Source organism: Mytilus galloprovincialis, chromosome 13 (genome assembly GCF_965363235.1).
Source record: "Mytilus galloprovincialis chromosome 13, xbMytGall1.hap1.1, whole genome shotgun sequence".
Classification (NCBI taxonomy): domain Eukaryota; kingdom Metazoa; phylum Mollusca; class Bivalvia; order Mytilida; family Mytilidae; genus Mytilus; species Mytilus galloprovincialis.
Genome location: NC_134850.1, coordinates 37,773,518 through 37,792,749, shown reverse-complemented (window position 1 = coordinate 37,792,749; position 19,232 = coordinate 37,773,518). Strand labels below are relative to the sequence as shown.

The window sequence follows — 19,232 nt, the reverse complement described above, 5'->3', positions numbered from 1 at the left end:
GAAGCATATGATAAAAAGATCATAACATGTCATTTTTCATATCTCATGTATTATCAGCCCTCGGTCAATATCAGCCCTCGAGCCATGCGGCTGACTTGGGCTGATATTGAACCTATGGCTGATAATACATGCGATATGAAAAATGCCATGTAATAATCTGATATTATACAACCACAAAAAAAAAATTGCCGTGGTATATTGGTATCATCGTTTTCGTTGTTGTAGTGGTCCAAACATATTTAGTTTCCAGACAATAACTTTAGTATAAGTGAATAGAAATCTATGAAATTGAAACACAAGGTTTATAACCACAAAAAGGAAAGTTGGGATTGATTTTGGGGTTGTGGTCCTAGTTTAGGAATTACAGGCCTAAAAATGGGCCCCAATAATATTTATACTAGTTTCCAGACAATATCTTGTGGATTGGTCTATGGATCTCTCTGAAATTATACCACAAGGATTCCATACTAGAAAGGGATGGTTATGATTGGCTTTGGCCCGGGGTTATGGCTCGATCAAACTGTTTAGGAATTAGGGACAAAAAGGAGGAAAACAAGGGTGTCCTGGTTAATGGAAAATTGTTGATAAGTAAAATTTGAAGTTTAGATTACCACCCTTACACTGCTTTTAAATTATTAAATGGGTAATAATGGTAACAAAGTCCATTGGAAATTTGAATTGAGGTTTTGACCATATCTTGAGGGAAAGAGTTTTTTTTTCAGAAAAAAAAGGGGGGCAATTTTTTCTTAAGGTTTCAAAAATTAAAAAGAAAATTTCTTCAAATATTTTTATTTTTTTGCCCAAAAAAGGTGAAAAAGGTGTGTGTGTGTGGGGGGGGGGGTAATTTTTTTTGGGGGGAGGGGGGTCAATTTTCAACAGCATTCAAATCATTTAAACAATTCTATGTAATCTTTGATCACAGTTATTATGTGTCAAATATTTATTACAATCCAAATTCAGACCAGTATCAAGCACAAATATTATGTCCCAACTGTTCAGGATTGGACCTCTACGGTTGTATCAAGCTGCGCTCAGCGAAGCAATTTATTTTTCATATATTTATGACTATTTTTCAGCATGCCCATTGGTAACACCAGCAATGCCTTACATAGATATTCCATGTCATCTGTCAGCTTTATGTACTAGTATTGAGTGTTGTGTCTTTGAAAACAAGTTAAAAAGAAGCTTCCATACCATAGTTCTAATTGATCCATGTTCTTATGTTGTTACTGTTGGGATAGACAATTTTGTATACAACACCTCAATAACTGAGTTTTCCTTTGGTAAGATACAATTTCTACAAGTTTTTATCATTTCTGGTAAATTATCAGGTGAGAGTCCCAATAAGAACTCCTTAGTTCACCTATTATTTACAATATTTAAATAGTGAATTATCTACTTAAAATTACTTTAAGCGCTCACGTGGTCCAAATTAATCAATTGACTGTCTACATCAGTTCTGTTGTCCATCAACTTTTACCCATAGATTTTCCTCTAACCAAATTGGCCAAAAATTATCTTAGGTATTTAGTTTTAATATATATGCCAGAAGATCCTACTTTCAACCAACATGGCTGCCAAGGCTTAAAATGGAACATATAGAGAAAAATGCAAGTATTGTCTATTGTCTTGTGAATTTTTAAGATACAGGAAATTTGACATGACAGAAAAGTCAATTTCTACTTGATACCTATTTTGACCAAATACGGAAAATGACAAAAATAAAAATCAGGACAGGATCTGTTAATAAGTCAATATTGCTATAAATGTCAATTGAGCACAATAAATTTCAACAGATATTTCTGTTTGACAAATAGTTTCTGTTTACTAGAATGTTAATTACAAATGTGGGTTTGATATTTAAAGCACATGCATTTTGGTTTAAAATACATTATCAATTTTAGGTACTGTAAAGAAGTTCTCATTAGCAGGAATTGTGAACATAGAGTATGTATATTAATAATTATATTATTTTGTTTATTGATAAGATTAGATTTAATAATATATGGTATATAATTTTTTTTCGTCATTTATGATATCATCTATTTCAGAAATTCTGAAATTGGAAATGTTATTATTATTGGGGAGAGAAATATGAGACCCTATTTGACAGTTGACTTTTTAAATGTTTTCAATCTCAAGTAATAAATCAACAGCATTATGTAATTAGTGTATCTTGTCTTAGGAAGAAATTTAGTAATTATTGAAAAAAAATTCAATAAGGGATTTTTTTTCAAGCCCAGCAGAGTATAGTTGAGGGATGCATTATTTTTCAGGACTTTTCCATTTAACAGTCTGTACCTCTGTTTGCATGGCCTTCCTGATTTATGTTAAAGTTTACACACATTCATTTTAAAGATGCGATTAAAAAAAGAATTCAAATAATAGTTGGACCAAAATTCAGGGTTCACTGGAAATGAAGATCTGGAAGTTTGAGCTGGGTATGGTTTCTGTATGACATATTTTCTTGTATTAGAAGTTTTATATTGTATATTTTAGATTGTCCATACACTACCTTAAAATGGAACATTCATATCTGATATCTAAGAATATAAGTATATGTACAGAGAGCCAGGGTACCTGTGAACAGGACTATGTGGTAGTGGAGAATATGATGCTACCGATCTTGCAGTGTAGTAATAATGGTGGATTTATTAAAGAAGGTATATTTTACTAGTAGTATATTTAAGAAATAATTCATGGAAGCCATAGATTGTTCGAAATTTACACATGGCCTAGTCCGTGATATTCGAATTCAATTGATATTGAGCGTTAGCGAGGGATAAAATTAGCGAATATCATGGCCCAGGCCATGTTTAAATTTCCAACAATCTATGGCTTCCATGAATTCTTTCGATTCTAATATGACAAATACGGTCTTTAAAATACTGAAGCGACGTTTAGTTTGGTGTGTGTGTGGCTGATCTTTTTAACTCCCTGTTAGATAAAGCTCAAATATCTAAATAAATCCGTATCTTGCATGGGTTTTTTCTTAAATAACCGCTATAAAAAAACTGTTTAATTCTTCTAATTCTTAAACCCAACATTTGCTATTTTTAATTTACATGATTTTCTCATAAGCTTCCGTCAAATCCAAAGTTGACATTTCGTAACTAAGGAGCCACCATGTTGGCTTGCTGAAATTAGTAAATATGCAAATAATGAAATAGAAAAGAATATAAAACAAAAACTACCTCAAAAATCAACTTTGATACAATATCATAGGAATTTCGATGGTTCACGTAACAGAAAACTTTCAACTTTAACGGTTTAATTTGCATGTCGTCATGTTTTGAAATCAGACTTAAATGCGCCAAAAAAATTAATAGACTTTCGTTGAATTTTATTTTATTTTTATTTTGTTGATTTCTCCGAGCTCTTGTGCATTACTGCTATTTATTATGCATCCGTATAAGAGTAACAGTTATTTTGTCTTTTTATAATTGCACTTTTTTAATCAATAAATAGCAAAAGGTCTGCAAATAGGTTCCAATACATGTAGATTTACGTGGGAAGTATATTGTAACAACCATTATTATGTATATCATTAAGTCTGCGCTAAGTATAGATACATCGAGAAATAAATCACAGTGTTGTTTACAAAGCGAAAGAAGCACGTCATATTAGAATATTCTGTAATGGGGTGTCAAACAATTCTTCCCTTTCAAAAAAAAAATCTTATAGAATGAAAAAGTAAAATCACAAAAACTTAAAAAGGAATTTTCAATACGGAAAGTACCTAATCAAATGGCAAAATCAAAAGCTCAAACACATCAGTCAAATGGATAACAACTGTCATCTTCCTGAATTGGTACAGGTATTTTCTTATGTAAAAAAATGGTGGATTGAACCTAGCTAGGTAAAACCTCTCACTTGCATGACAGTTGTATCAAATTTCATTATATTGACAATGATGTGTGAACAAAGAAAACATTCATAATAGGTTAAAATGTCAAATATACATGAAGTTCTATAGACCACTCATGTTGGAAAAGTTTATTTTAAAGTTTTTATGCCCCATTTATGAGCATTATGCTTTCTGGTCTGTGCATCCATCTGTTCGTTCCTCCTTCTGTCCTGATTCTGGTTAAAGTGTTTGGTCAAGGTAGTTTTTGATAAATTTGAAGTTCAATCAACTTTAAACATAGGTCACATGTTCCCAATGATATGATCTTTCTAATTTTAATGCCAAATAAGAGTTTTCATCCCAATTTCACGGTCCACTGAATATAAAAAATTATAGTGCCATTGGGGCATCTGTTTACCCCGGACACATTCTTGTTCTTTTATACTATTCACAAAAAAAATATAGTTTATGCTACAGATGTTTTTTTGAGAGGATGCATATTTACTGTATTTTTTACAGATTTTTCCATATCAAAGTGGAAGAATGAAAGAGGTCTTGATGAAAATGATAGTTTGGACAGTATTGCAGCATCTGAGTTGCTTGAACACCTTGGTTTGTCTTACTATCTTCTTTCTGTGAGATGTAACAACTTCAGTGATTTGTACAGTCCTTCTACCAATGGATGGAAGTCGTGTAAGTAAATGGATATTTCTTTGATAGTCTGATAAATTTATTCCTAGACTCTGGACAATAAAGTGCTGAATGTATTGTATAGATATTTGTTGATATATTTTAGAAATTTTTCCTGTAGAAGTATTTTGTGTTGTTAGGTAGCTGTCAAACACATTGACTTTCATTAATCATTCATATTAACCTTTTGAAAAAGAGAGTCTCTACTGTAACCAGGTTTTAAGACTGCCAAAATTTCACCATTGTGACAATCATTACAGGATTCATGGCTGATTAGACATTTTTAACATAATTTTCCAAAGAAATAATTTTATTATTATGGTGAAGTATTACAGCTGTGAACAGTCAGGGGCGACAATTGCTAAATGTATCTGTGTCATGACTTATAAACCATTCAACCAATGCTTTTAAAATTCTAGTGTCTTATTACTTTTTGACCAAATGGCAGAGGGTCAAGTTCTGTTTAAATGATTGATTTTCACTTTCACCATTCAGGAGTTATGGTTATTGATAGTCTGGAAAATAGCACTCTATTTAATTTTTTTGTCAGTAACCTCTGAATCTTTCAACCAATTTTAATTTGAATATATTGTTACTGATGACAATTTTGGGGTGATGTTTGATATGGGCAATTTTCCCTTCAGAGTTGTGGTCCTCTGTTGATTGTTAAATATAGGCACATACCTAGGCTAGGAGTCAGAGAAATGATAGTTAGCAAATTGACGATAAGCTAGCCAATGAATGAATATTTGATTTAATTCTAACAGATATATAATTATCAATTTTTACCTTGAAAAATACACCACTTTTAAATATTCAGTGTTGTTATATCTATTTTAATTAATTGTTATTAGTAATTTAATGATAATTTATTTAAAGTCAAAGACTTATATTCACAGTTTTTAACACTTTCTTTTAATTTAGTATGTACAGATGATGAAGATCTTCCAGCTTTGTCTGGAGAAATAACATGTAACATGGGATATACTTGTGACACAGTAAGCTGTTGTGTTGATGTAGAAGATCTAGGAAGGACAATGGAAGTATCATTATCAATAGACCACTGCAACATGAAGTTAACTTTACAACTGGAAAGATTGTCAGAGGAAATATCATTGGTGGATTACAAATGGGGTAATTTGGCATTAAATAAAATATTGTTATATGAACATGTGTCATACTACCAATTCTAAAACACACTTTGAATAAAAACAAATATATATTCATCACAACTTTCTTAAAAAGTAAAAACACTGAATGACTATATTTGGCAAGCAGCTTGGCAGTGATGAGTTGAAATGTATGAGCATTATTTTATTTTATCTTTAGGGACATTTTTATATGTTGGAACACCTTCCTGTTTTCTGAAAATATAATTTCTAGTTTAAGTTACAATGCTAAGCACAACACATTTATTCTTGTTTATAATAAGGTCACACTGCCAAGAAAGCAGCAATGATTTCAATGCCAATAAAATTGAGAATGGAAATGGGAAATATGTCAAAGATACAACAACCCGACCATAGAACAGACAACAGCAGAATGTCACCAATTGGTCTTCAATGATTGAGGGTCTGGATGGGGGTCTGTTAATCTGTAAACATTTAATTTTCAATCCTTTTTTCTCTAATCTTTAAAAAAAAAATGGGAGAGATCCGTTTGCGCCAAAAATGCGTCCTTTTGCGCCACAACTTTTTTTCTCCAATGCTACGTTTGCGCCACCTGTTTTAAAATTACATGGTATCATTTGCGCTAAAAATAAATCATACGATTGCGCCAATTAGAAGAAAAATGACTTCCCTCAACCTTTATTCGGACTTGGAAACGGCAGTTTACACGGCAAATGTTTCCTTTTCTGAAACACACTTTCTTCTTACTGCTGCTGCATGGGTACTTCCTAATTTAAGGTATGTAGTAGCTTGTTACTTAACTTCATTATCCAAAAAGACAAACATTGAAGGATGAAATACATAAAACAGTTCATAATAATTCCCCGTGGAATGCTTCTGCTCCATTACTAGTACGTCTTGCGGTAGATAGAGTTTCCGCCCATACGGATGGTGGGAGCAAAGCAAAACATAATCAGCAAAAGCTTATATTTTCTTCTCTTTTGGCATATCTTATATTAAATATTTAGCAAAGCAATACGTTTTCTTCTCTCTCTGTACATGGACTGTCTACTGCATTTCAAGTCATTTCTCTCCAGATGCTCATCTTCATGGTGAAATATCTCCGATCATATGATACTTTTTAAGCCAAAAATAAGAACAATTATTCATCATAAATATATTTATGATTGATATGTGTACAGGTAAATTGGCGCAAATGAGTTCCGATTATTGGCGCAAATGATACATTTTGAAAAAAAAAATTGGCGCAAATGATACCCCTGAAAAACAGTAATTGGCGCAAAAGGACTGCTGCCAAAAAAATAACCCCTTTTTTTCTCTAATCTTCAAAAAATTAACCCCTTTTTTCTCTAATCTTCATTTTTTTTGCCTGTTATTCTCTAATCTTCATTTTTAAGGGCATTATTCTTTAATCATTTAACCCCATCCAAACCCTCATGATTAATCATTATTTCATAGCTTTAGATAAATTTAGAATTTAGCAGACCATTTTAAGTATTGGTTTTAAATCTTGAATGGTTTCGGTTGTAATAATTTTCTACAGTTATTGTCACTTGTAAAGAACTATTTAATTTTGAAATACTTATTACTATCATAATTCGCTGTTAATAGTTTAAAATAAAATTAACTACATTTGATATTTTAGGTACTTGGATGAAGCATGGACTTGTTGGTGTGTTGAGAACTGAGTAAGTTATTCTGTTTTAAAGAATATTACTTGTAGTTAAAAGATTTTTTTATACATTTGGTGTAACAGTAAACTTGATCCGGTAGTAAAATTTGTCCTCAAGACTTTTTTTCCTAGTTAATCAAGTCCATGTTCATGATTTTACTAGGAATATAAGTCCTAGGACAAATGTTCCTAGGAAACTTAGTCCATAGCTAGTAAAATTTGTCTGGTACTTGTTTTCCTAGGAAAAATTGTCCCAAGACTTGTTTTTCTAAAAGTTTTATTATATCATAAAAATATTCCAAATAGTAGGAAAATAAATCTTAGTTAAGATTTGACATTTCCTTTATTTTTTTATAACCTAATTAAAACATGAATATTGAGTTTCCATTGCTTATAACATTTTCCTTTTATAATAAAAGACGTGGACATTTTAACCTAGAACTATTAATGACATATGGACATGATTTCCTAGGAAAATTAGTCCGGGGACATAAATTTTATTTAAAAAATTGATACACAACTCTTTAACAATATTATAAAATTGAGAACGGAAACGGGGAATGTGTCAAAGAGACAACAACCCAACCATAGAAAAAACAACAGCAGAAGGTCTCCAACAGGTCTTCAATGTAGTGAGAACCAGCAATATAACCTATCATTTATACTTACCTTTAAAAATTAAGGCAATGGACATTTTAACCTAGAACTATTAATGACATATGGACATGATTTCCTAGGAAAATTAGTCTGGAGACAAATTTTATTGAAAATATTAGTGTACAACTCTTTTGTTCTTTAACAATATGAATATTAAAACACATTCATTTTCATCTTTTAAAACTAAGGGCATGAACATTTTAACATAGGACTATTAATGGATTTTATCAAAAATATAACTATGAAACTCTTAAACATTATTAAAACATAACATTTAAAATCCATTGTTTAAATATAATTGTTTAAATATAATTGAATTTATTATAGGATTTTATAGGACATGATTATTTAGGAAAATAAGTCTGAGGACATATATTACTAACACCGGACTAAATATACTAGTAAATTCTGTAACCATGGACTTTTTATACTGGTAATATTTGTCCGCCCAGACATATTTTACCAGGACAAATTTATCACTTACATTTGCAGCTAAAAAAGTTACATGGTGTATTTAAACAAATTTGATGTGCCTGAAAGTGAATGGTACCTGCTATGTAACTGTCCTTCAGAGTCAAATGTTGATGTATTACTTAGCAACTAAAGGTCACTGTATGGCCTTCAACAACCAGACAAAATCACACTTTAAAATGAGCTATAAATGATCTTGACATGACAAAATGTGAAGTAATTCAAAAGTGGAAAACTTATGGCTTAATTTATAATTATGTAAACAATAGCATTATTAAAACAGCAACCAAGAACAACCACTGCACAAGATACATGGTGGTGTTGGTTTTTTTTTTTTTTTTTTTTTACAGCATATTGAAACAGTAAAAACAGTAGTGTCAACATATTTGATATCTTTTACTTTTTTTTTATTATTATAGAATTGTGATTTACAACTTGGCAGCAGAAAATAGTTATATGGTGTATTTTAACATTTTGGTGTGTCTGGAAGCAAATGGTACCTGCTCTGTAAATGAGGTCATATTAGATGGGAGAAAAATAATCAAAGATATCTGTGACAGATCAAAGGAAAATGGTAATTTAATCTTTTAAAGATATTTTTAATATGTTGAAATCATATTTATATATTTATTATATTAAAAATACCTTTCTTTCTTGCAATTTTAATAACAGTGGATTCATTTTGGACCCGCTACCCATTCGAAGATTTTTCCCAATTTTGAAGAAAAAATATTTGACCTTTGACTTATCTTCCATATCAACTTTAAGTTCCAGAATTACATTATTTTTTCTAAAATAATTAGAGCTGTAAAATGACAGTCTTCTTTTTATTTGGCAGCTGTTTCTCAGTCTTCTGTTAATATTTTTTTTACCAAAACTCTGATTCTCATATTTGTTTTAGAATTTTCACTGGGTACTTGGCTTGAAGAAAAGAACTCACCAAAGTATGGAGGATACTTGCTAGAATGGGCCGAAGTTCAGCTGAAGCAGGATCTAAAGATAGACCAGTTTCTTAAAACAGCACCTTGCTATGTTTATTATTTTTACAATTATAATGGTTTGTTTAAATCATATTGTGTACCAAGCTTTAACAGTCAACTATTAACTATTTACAGATAAAGGGAATCAAAATAGTCAATCATTGGGTAGCAAAGAAAAAGAAGAGCGAGAGAGAGTAATAGATGGAAGGGCAAATGATTTTTTACACCTGTACTAGCACAAAACTTATAATTTAGAAAAAAATATTACTTTCATGAACTACTATAAATAAAGATATGTGACATGACTGCAATGTGTAAATAGTTAATAATTATAGGTCAAAGTATGCCTGTAAATGAACCTTTGTATAAAGACCACATATTTATCTTGGAGTGTGCAATACTCAATTCTATAATAGAATGTTACAACTTAATTAGAAGGATTTTGTTTGAAACATTTTTAAATATCTGCTTGGGATTTGTAAACAGTATTATGTAACTTAGGTTATGACCCAAAAATGTATTATTAATAGGAGAAAACTAATGAATACAGAATTCAGCTTTAATTACAGTTTGCTGAAAATAATTAGTTGACTGCTTTCATTATTCATTTACAGGATGTGAGAATGCTGATGTAAAAGTAATACCAATAGACCACCATAGTAGTTATTCATGCTTTATATCAGAGAATTGCCAGAGTGTACAATGTTGTGTCAATCTTCCAACCTTAAACACAAAAGTAACAACAGTGTTCAGAATCATTCAATGCAGAAACAACTTAAGACTAGAAATTGACAATTTAGTTCATGATATTAAGTTGTCAGAAGTTTCGTATGGTAAGTTTCAGATCTAAGGAAACCATTATCTAAGGAGTATAATAGTTCTGAGTTTTAGAGTTGTATTTCTCATTTTTTATGCACAAATGTCTTGATTTTTGTGTTGTACAATTCCTGCCAGATAAGAAAATAAAGAAATACAATGTGTCTTTGATTATATTAACATATAAATGAATACTTACTATTTCAATTTGATATAAATGGAAGTCTACTGATAAATAAATCAGCTATTTAAACATCTGGGTGACTAGATAATGCTTGTGGCAATCAGGATGGATAAAAATGAAATTTTCAAGACTCACAGTAGCATAATCCCTGCTTTCCAGCCTTAAATAAAACTGATTGTCCATTATAGGTTAAGAAGTTAATCGAAACAACTGCTTCCTCTTCATGGTACCCCAAAACACATTGGAATCACTAAAGCTTGGAAATAAAGAGAAGTAAAAATTGTCTTTGTGTCATATCTCCAGATTATTTTTTCTCTCAGATCTCTCACTTTAAAGGCTTCATATAACCAAATCACAAGATAAGGATCATCAAGAGATATTACTTTTATTTTCAGGTAACTTGTACACCTTTGGACTATTGGGAATAGTGAATATAAAGTATGTAAAACATTTTTTTTATTCATATCATTAAAAGACATTTAATGGCAGTTATAAACATTCATTTTATCAATGTACAGTTAAAGATTTGAATCACGATGGTCTTGATGTAAAGATTCTGCATCCTGATGTTGTTTATCATCTTAACAACATGTTTTATTGTTCTTTCATTTGTCTCTGTTCTATTATTAATATTACTTTTACTGTTGGATTGTTTTATGTGATATCAGTTTAAAGTGGCTCGGTACTTATACATCCTGTCAATGTGTTTGTATTGTCTTTCATGTTTTGGTGGGGTGTTTTGTATATGCAACTTTTTGTATTTCTTTGGTTCTTATAACGTGACTCTGTACTTTAAAAGATCCCGTCATTATGATATTGTTCTATTTTATATCATTATGATATATTTCTATTATGAATTACAAAATACGTTGAACCTCAAACATCAAAATCATTCAATTGCGTAGTGGAATTAAGTATTTGTGGATTCTTGTAAATTCTATATAACTTTTGGACTATTTTAAATCTCGGTCTATTTCTGAAAATTATTCTTACATACTTTTGATTTTTTAACATATGCTAACATTGCCTATGTGAAATTTTAAAATTGTTTGTATGTACATTGAACAACAAATATATGTGACGTATAAAGTTTTCTGACTCAGACACGCAAATCAATGAATGTGTTTTTTGTGTTCTGTTAAATTGTTCCTTTTAAAATTGTTACACGATGATGACTGCTGTACCCATATTTTGACTATTTTATTTATTGTGTCTGTTTAGTTAACGCATCATTGTAAATATAACAGAATTTGTTGAGACTGTCATCAAAGTGAGAGGGTTAACGCTATAAAACCAGGTTTAATCCACCATTTTCAGGAATATGACAGTTCTTGTCCATTCGTTTTTGATGTGTTTTGTTATTTTATTTTGCCATGTGATTATGGACTTTCGGAATTGATTTTCCTCTAAGTTCAGTATTTTTGTGATTTTACTTTTTGCCACCACAAATGGTTTCATGCAGTACAGTACAGGGATTCAAGAGTATGATCTCAGAATCTGCTCTCATCCATATTTTGTACCCTAATTACATTATTGTTATCACATGCATATAGTTTTATAATGTGGTTTTTTTTATACGACCGCAAACAATTTTGCGGTTGTATATTGGTATCACGTAGTCGTAGTCCTCAGCATTGTCCGAAGACATTTGGTTTCCAGAAGATAAATTAAGTATAAGTAAAGAGAAATCTATGAAATTTAAACACAAGGTTTATAACCACAAAAGGAAGGTTGGGATTGATTTTGGGGGTTATTGTCCCAACAGTTTAGGAATAAAAAAAACTCCCGGTGGGGACAATTTTTTCTCAAGATTTCAGATATTAAACAGAAAATTTCTTTTAATTTTTATACGCCCGTCAAAATTTTGACGGGACGTATTATGGTATACAAATGTCCGGTATCCGTCCGTCCGTCTGTCTGTCCGGCGTAAACATGTTGCACATGTCGTGCTGTATCTCAAAAACGATTTATGATTATTGCTTAAAACTTTACACACTTCTTTTTTATATTAATCTAAAGATCTTTATACTTTTTGGTGATGACTCAAAATTTTATTTTTGAGTTTTTGAGTATTTTGTAAAAAAGGGGAGGTTTTTTTTTACATGTCGCGCCGTATCTCAAAAACAATTCATGATTATTGCTTGAAACTGTACACACTTCTTTGTTATATTAATCTAAAGATCTGTATACTTTTTGGTTTGATTCAAAATTTTATTTTAGTGATACTTGTAAAAAAAAAACAGGGTGGGGGGGGGGGGGGGGGGACGTGTTTCACATGTCCCGCCGTGTCTCAAAAGCAATAAATGGTAATTGCTTAAAACTTTCTCAGAAACTATTTATGATTATTGCATAAAACTTCCACACAAGACGTCGGGCGTATCATGTGCTCATGGCGCAGCTGTTTTTTTTTTTTTTTTGCAAATAAAAGAATAAATTTGCAGCAGCATGGTGTATTGCACAAAAGCAAAAATAATCAAACCTGTATCAAGCACGAATATTGTGTCTATTTTTGCCCCAACTGTTCAGGGTTAGACATCTGTGGTCGTACTCAACTGTGCTTTGCGAAGAAATTTATTCAAATGTACATAAATCATTTTAATATCTGATTTTTTTCTGGTTGATACCATGTACATTATAAGTACATTATAAATCTTCATATTTTAAATGTTATTCTCGGCCATCACTGGAAGGATTCATATTTGAAATGTGAAATGTTCAATTTAAGGAAAATATGAAATTACAAATTTTATAGTTTTATAGCCAATAATCTACAATAAATGAAAGATCACTAGATCTTTAAAGAAAAAGATATTTCTATTTACTTTTTTATAACCCAGAGGATATAACCGACAGGAAACCCACGTCACATGACAAAATTATATCCATTAACTTATAGACTAGACACTTTCAGCCAATCAGTGTGTTACATCCAAAATTAGATTATTAGGTATAAACATACTTTATTAAATGTCTTACTTTGTTACAGATACATGATAGAGACACCCTCTTTAGATACATTCAGCTTAACTCTCAATATATCTGTTTGCATGGAACCAAATAATGATTGTGAGTTTGAGATCGAGATCTTCAAAGATGTAGTTGTTGATCAACAGAGTTGTGACCAAGCTCCTGGATTCTTAAACCCATGTAAGTAGCAGTTCTAACCCAAGAATACAACATATCTCTTTGTTTTTACTGTGACTAAAAGTACTTCATTCTTTTATAACACGAGTTAACCACCCCATGTAAAGCACAACTTGACCTGTCCTAGATCCTTACAAGTTTTTCATATATCCCAATTAGAAATGCATTTAGAGACATTGCAATTCAAAGTACTGATATAGCTAGACTTTAATTTGTTACAATCATCATACATAATTATACCCCCGCTTTGAAAAAAAGGGGGGTATACTGTTTTACCTCTGTCTGTCCTTCCGTCAGTCCGTCAGTCCATCAGTCTGTCAGTCAGTCCGTCTGTCCCATGAATATTTTTTGTCACATTTTTCTCAGGAACTACACTACCAGGATTTCTGAAATTTGGTTTCAGGCTTGATATAAGTCAGCTATACTGTGTGATGCGTTTTCAGATTCATCACTCAACAACTTCCTGTTTACCGAACACTTGTATCATTTTTACACCTGATAGCCAGGTTGAAAATTACAATTCAAGGATTTCTGAAATTTGGTTTCAGGGTTTATACAAGTGAGCTATACCGTGTGATGCGTTTTCAGAGTCATCACTCGACAACTTCCTGTTTACCGAACACTTGCATAATTTTACACTATTAATATTATCCACTTGCGCGCGGGTATCATCAGTGAGCAGTAGCTCGCAGTTTCACTTGTTATTTATACTAACATTTTCTTTGTGAGTATAAAAAATGAACAGAGTTTATGAGAATAATGTTTGTGAAATGTTAAAAACATTTGTTAGCTCACCTGGCCTAAAAGGCCATGTGAGCTTTTCTCATCACTTGGCGTCCGTCGTCGTCGTCGTCTGTCGTCGTTAACAATTTTTCAAACATCTTCTCCTCTGAAACTACTGAATGGATTTGAATGAAACTTAAAATGATTGTTCCTTAGATTATCCTGCACAAAGTGTGTGCTTCGATTTTTGATCCGTCAAAAAACATGGCTGCCGTTACTTAAAATAGAACATAGGGGTCAAATGCAGTTTTTGGCTTATATCTCAAAAACGAAAGCATTTAGAGCAAATCTGACGGGGTAAAAATGTTCATTAGGTCAAGATCTATCAGCCCAGAAATTTTCAGATGAATCAAACAAACCATTGTTGGGTTGCTGCCACTTAATTGGTAATTTTAAGGAAATTTTGCAGTTTTTGGTCATTATCTTGAATATTATTATAGATGAAGATAAACTGTAAACAGCAAAAATGATCAGCAAAGTAAGATCTACAAATAGGTTAATATGATCAAAATTGTCAATTGACCCCTTAAGGGGTAAATGTCCTTTAATGACAATTTTTCACAATTTGTTCATTATATTTGCTAACTTTAAAAAAATCTTCTCCTCTGAAACTACTGAATGGATTTGGATGAAACTTAGCATGATAGTTCCTTAGATTATCCTGCACAAAGTGTGTGCTTCGATTTTTGATCCGTCAAAACACATGGCCGCCCTTACTTTAAATAGAACATAGGGGTCAAATGCAGTTTTTGGCTTATATCTCAAAAACGAAAGCATTTAGAGCAAATCTGAAGGGGGTAAAAATGTTCATTAGGTCAAGATCTATCAGCCCAGAAATTTTCAGACGAATCAAACAAACCATTGATGGGTTGCTGCCACTTAATTGGTAATTTTAAGGAAATTTTGCAGTTTTTGGTCATTATCTTGAATATCATTATAGATAAAGATAAACTGTAAACAGCAAAAATGATCAGCAAAGTAAGATCTACAAATAAGTTAAATATAAGGCATTGTTTACCAGGTGAGCGATTCAGGCTCTTGAGAGCCTCTTGTTCCTTTTAGGAATTAGTACAAATTCAAGCAGAGTGACGAGTATAAATGCAAGGGTGAGGGAAGGATTCCAATTTCTTGGAACGCCTAGTTGCCAATAAAATAATAACTTAAAACTTTCTATAATGTTTTCTTCTTTTTTTAACTTTTGTAGCATTTTCACTAGAAGACTGGTTAGTGAGTAGAAATACAGACCTAGGGAATATTACAGATATTACAGCCAATGATTTGATGACAGAACTTGGTCTCTCTGATTACATGGGGTGGTCAAATATTTGTGATGTCAATCTAATGCCTTACAATGGATCTGTCAATGGATGGAAGAATGGTAAATTTAGGCCATTGCTTGATTTGAAATCTTACTCTGATTTGATTGTCACCTGTATTTATTGCAGTAAATTCAAAATTCTGAACAAATTGCAATTCTTTCATCAAATCAAAGGATGTTTGCACTTGTTTCTTGTCATACCAACAAATAAAGTTTCAAAAAGCTATCCAGAAATTGTGATTTATTGTATAATTTTTGTAAATGAAAATACAAATCATCTATTGTAATTGATACATATACCTATAGTGGTTTACTTTTACAAATTGTGAATTGGATGGAGAGTTGTCTCATTGGCACTCATACCACAGGCACATCTATCTATATCTATATAACTTGTACTTTTTTCCAGAATGTACTAATATAACAGCACCATTCAAGCTGAATGAGAGTGTTGTATGCCACATTACTGAGACTTGCGATAGAGTTACCTGCTGTGCTGAAATTCCTGTTCTTAAAAGATACATCTATGCATCTGTCAATCTCAGAACGTGTGATTATTTACTTGATGTAGACATTGAGGAAAACCACTTTGAATTCAACTTGATCAATTATGAATGGGGTTAGTTTAAATTTAGTTATAAAATTAAAAAGTTTATTAATACTAATGGAAAAAAGAAACTATGCATGGCTTCATTCATGACAAACATTTCAAACATCAACTTTATATGTTTGCAATTTAAACAGCAGTGAAAAGTTTATGTTTTTAGATTGTCATAGATGTGCAAATCCTCTTTTTGTACCATGTCATGGATCATGAACACAATTAAATGAGTTGAATTAGAAAGCAATTTCATCTTTTTTAGAACTTTTTCACTGGAAACACTTTCTTGCACTCCAGGAGAGATTTTGATGTCTTGATTTTGTCATGTCAGTTGTAACAAAATTGTAATGAAGCAATCGCAACAAAGACAGAACGATGTTTGGTTATGTCTGCAAGGTTTTTGATCAAAGTTTAGTGGGTCTGAGATATTTAAGATTTTTAAAACATTTATTTGTCTTTGTTCATTGTAGCATGCATGTAAAGGTGTGAAAGATATCAACACACACACACTACATATTTTTTTTCCAATTTAGCCAAACTCAATACATTGACCAGTTATTTGTGAGTTCTTTGTATTGTGGTTTTCTTTATGGAAATTTTTTGCTCATAAATAAATATTTTTTAGGTAAACAAGAGAAGGTAAAGATTCATGGAGTGCTACAGCTGGTGTAAGTGGATTAATTAAACAAAAAAAAGACCAAAATCAAATACTGCCATATGTATTAAATTAAGTTTCCTTTCTTATTACTTGGCTCAATGAGCTTTGGTTGTTATCATTACTGTTTTTTTTATATAGAATAAAGATGTGGTGTGAGTGCCAATGCCACAACCTTCCATCCAAGTCACAAAGTGTAAAAAATAAACAAAAATAGGTCGAAATAGGGCCTTCAACACCAAACCTTTGCTTGCATCAAAAAGCCCCAAAATGTGAAAACCAATGCTTTAATCTATATAAAAAACAAGAAGCATAACAGATTTACGGACCACATCAACAAACAACAAGCACTAAAAGCTGGTTCCTGACCTACGACAGGTCCAAACAAAAGCAGTGGTTTAAATGTTTCAACAGGCTCTAACCTTCATCCTAACCTGAAACAGTAGTGTTACATTACAGCATAGAAAACACACTATTACATATTAATAAAAATGGCATAACTTGATCAAAAAAACATATTTACAAAAAACAAGTAACCATACGCTTAATGACTAAATTTGAATAAATGTTAAAAAAGGGGGGTTGAATAACAATGTCAAAAAGACAACTCTAACTGGGGACAAAATGGTGTTAAATAAAGTAACATACACAGGGAAATCTAAATTTATTCATTGTGTTGTTCAGAGTATGGAAATATTTTTGCAAAATAAATAAATTATTGTTTGTTCATATACTGTGGATTCCTTTATTTTCGTGGGTATCAATTTTCGTGGATAGAGAAAAAAAGACGTTTTGTGGTATACATAAATTCGTGGATCGCTGATTACAACAAAAACAAATAGATACGTAATTCGTGGATTTCTTTTTGATTTAGGAGATCATATAACCTCCTTGGTTTGATCAATAATAAAACAAAACAAAAAAGAAGGAATTCATTGAAAAAGCTTGCTTGGTCATTCTAGGTTAAAGTGTTCAGTGATAACTTCGATTACAATAATGGACAGAAACAACTAATTATTTGTTTGTTTTACAATTTATAAATTCATGTCTGAATTCTATAAGGCACTCAAAACTTTATGATTGAAAGCTCATTTCCCTAATCACGATATAATAAACAGTGATATAAGTATAAGGTGTGAACATAAATGTTTCTGTCATAATCAATATTAACCTACGGGCAATGCCCCGTATTTTAATCATATTGATGTTTAATCACTGGTAAACCAAACTATGACACGGTAATTAACAACTTGCAGTTATTTTCCATGAACAGTTTTAATCAATTTTAAAAAGTAAATTATCACTGATATTAGATATATTTATTATAGATTTAATTAAAATACTTATATCTTCTTTCAATAAAAAAACACGTGTTATGTTACAATGTTTATCGCTAGTCAACACTATACTTGAACTGCATAACATGACCGGAAATAAACATCCGACTCAATACACATTTCTCGGGATTATTCTTCGTTGAATTCTTAAATTCGTGGTTCGCTGTTACCCACAAAATCCACGAAAATTGGTATACTACGAATAAAAATGAATCCACAGTAGTACAAGAACAGAATTAAATGAAAATGTATTGTCATACTTAATACTTATCAATATATATCTTTACATATGATATTTTAGATATGCTATTCATCATATTCCTTCCCTCAAGTTATTCTCTATGGATATGAAAATCAAGGCATGTTTTGAAGGAAATAGTTCTGTTTGCTTGTATGATTACACAGTTATGGAGAATTCCCAGCTTCTGTACTCAGAGTGTGATCCGACTGTTGAAAGAGCTCCATTCAAAGGTATGAATACTTCTGTGCAGTGGTATAGTATCATGGAAGTCAGAAAAATCCATATTGCTGTTTATAGCAGTTTTCTTGTTACTCTTACCATTTCTATGATATTAGGGGTTGTTTCTCATTAAATAAAATGAAAAACTGTCAATATTTTTTAGTATTATACACAAGTGTGTGCACAGAAAAAAAAAACCACTACAGATTGTTTCTGTTCAAAGACAAAGTCATCTGGGCTATGATTTGTTTGTTGTTTTTTTGGTTTGTTTGTTTGTATGATTATTTTTTCAGAGGTGTCTGGTGGTGGTGGATATGGTCTGTTGTACTGTACAATATTTTTGGTTATTCAAATTATATGTTAATGCCCTGCCTATGATACATTTTGTAATAAGGTTACAGAAGTTTTCCACCTTGTGCATCCCTCTATCCTCCTGTTGTATCCATCCCATGTAAGGTGGAAGTTTTGGCTGAAGATAGTTTAACAT

At 31.4% G+C, this 19,232-nt stretch overlaps 1 protein-coding gene and 1 long non-coding RNA gene across 2 annotated transcripts in view; both read left to right on the top strand.

The window, feature by feature from the left end:
- The first annotated feature begins 1,904 nt into the window (after positions 1 to 1,904).
- LOC143056372 (uncharacterized) lies at positions 1,905 to 4,532 on the top strand. Its single transcript, XR_012972312.1, has 3 exons — positions 1,905 to 1,947; positions 2,500 to 2,663; positions 4,367 to 4,532. It is a non-coding gene; the product is annotated as an uncharacterized LOC143056372 (long non-coding RNA).
- Positions 4,533 to 5,467: 935 nt separating this feature from the next.
- LOC143057489 (uncharacterized) overlaps positions 5,468 to 19,232 on the top strand; it is a 52,711-nt gene continuing 38,946 nt past the window's right edge. Inside the window, exons 1-10 of the mRNA XM_076230796.1 lie at positions 5,468 to 5,671; positions 7,313 to 7,355; positions 8,887 to 9,041; positions 9,369 to 9,524; positions 10,843 to 10,885; positions 13,434 to 13,594; positions 15,579 to 15,752; positions 16,102 to 16,311; positions 16,919 to 16,961; positions 18,587 to 18,756. Coding sequence (XP_076086911.1) covers positions 5,515 to 5,671; positions 7,313 to 7,355; positions 8,887 to 9,041; positions 9,369 to 9,524; positions 10,843 to 10,885; positions 13,434 to 13,594; positions 15,579 to 15,752; positions 16,102 to 16,311; positions 16,919 to 16,961; positions 18,587 to 18,756 — 1,312 coding nt within the window. The 5' untranslated portion in view covers positions 5,468 to 5,514. The remainder of the gene's footprint in view (positions 5,672 to 7,312; positions 7,356 to 8,886; positions 9,042 to 9,368; positions 9,525 to 10,842; positions 10,886 to 13,433; positions 13,595 to 15,578; positions 15,753 to 16,101; positions 16,312 to 16,918; positions 16,962 to 18,586; positions 18,757 to 19,232) is intronic.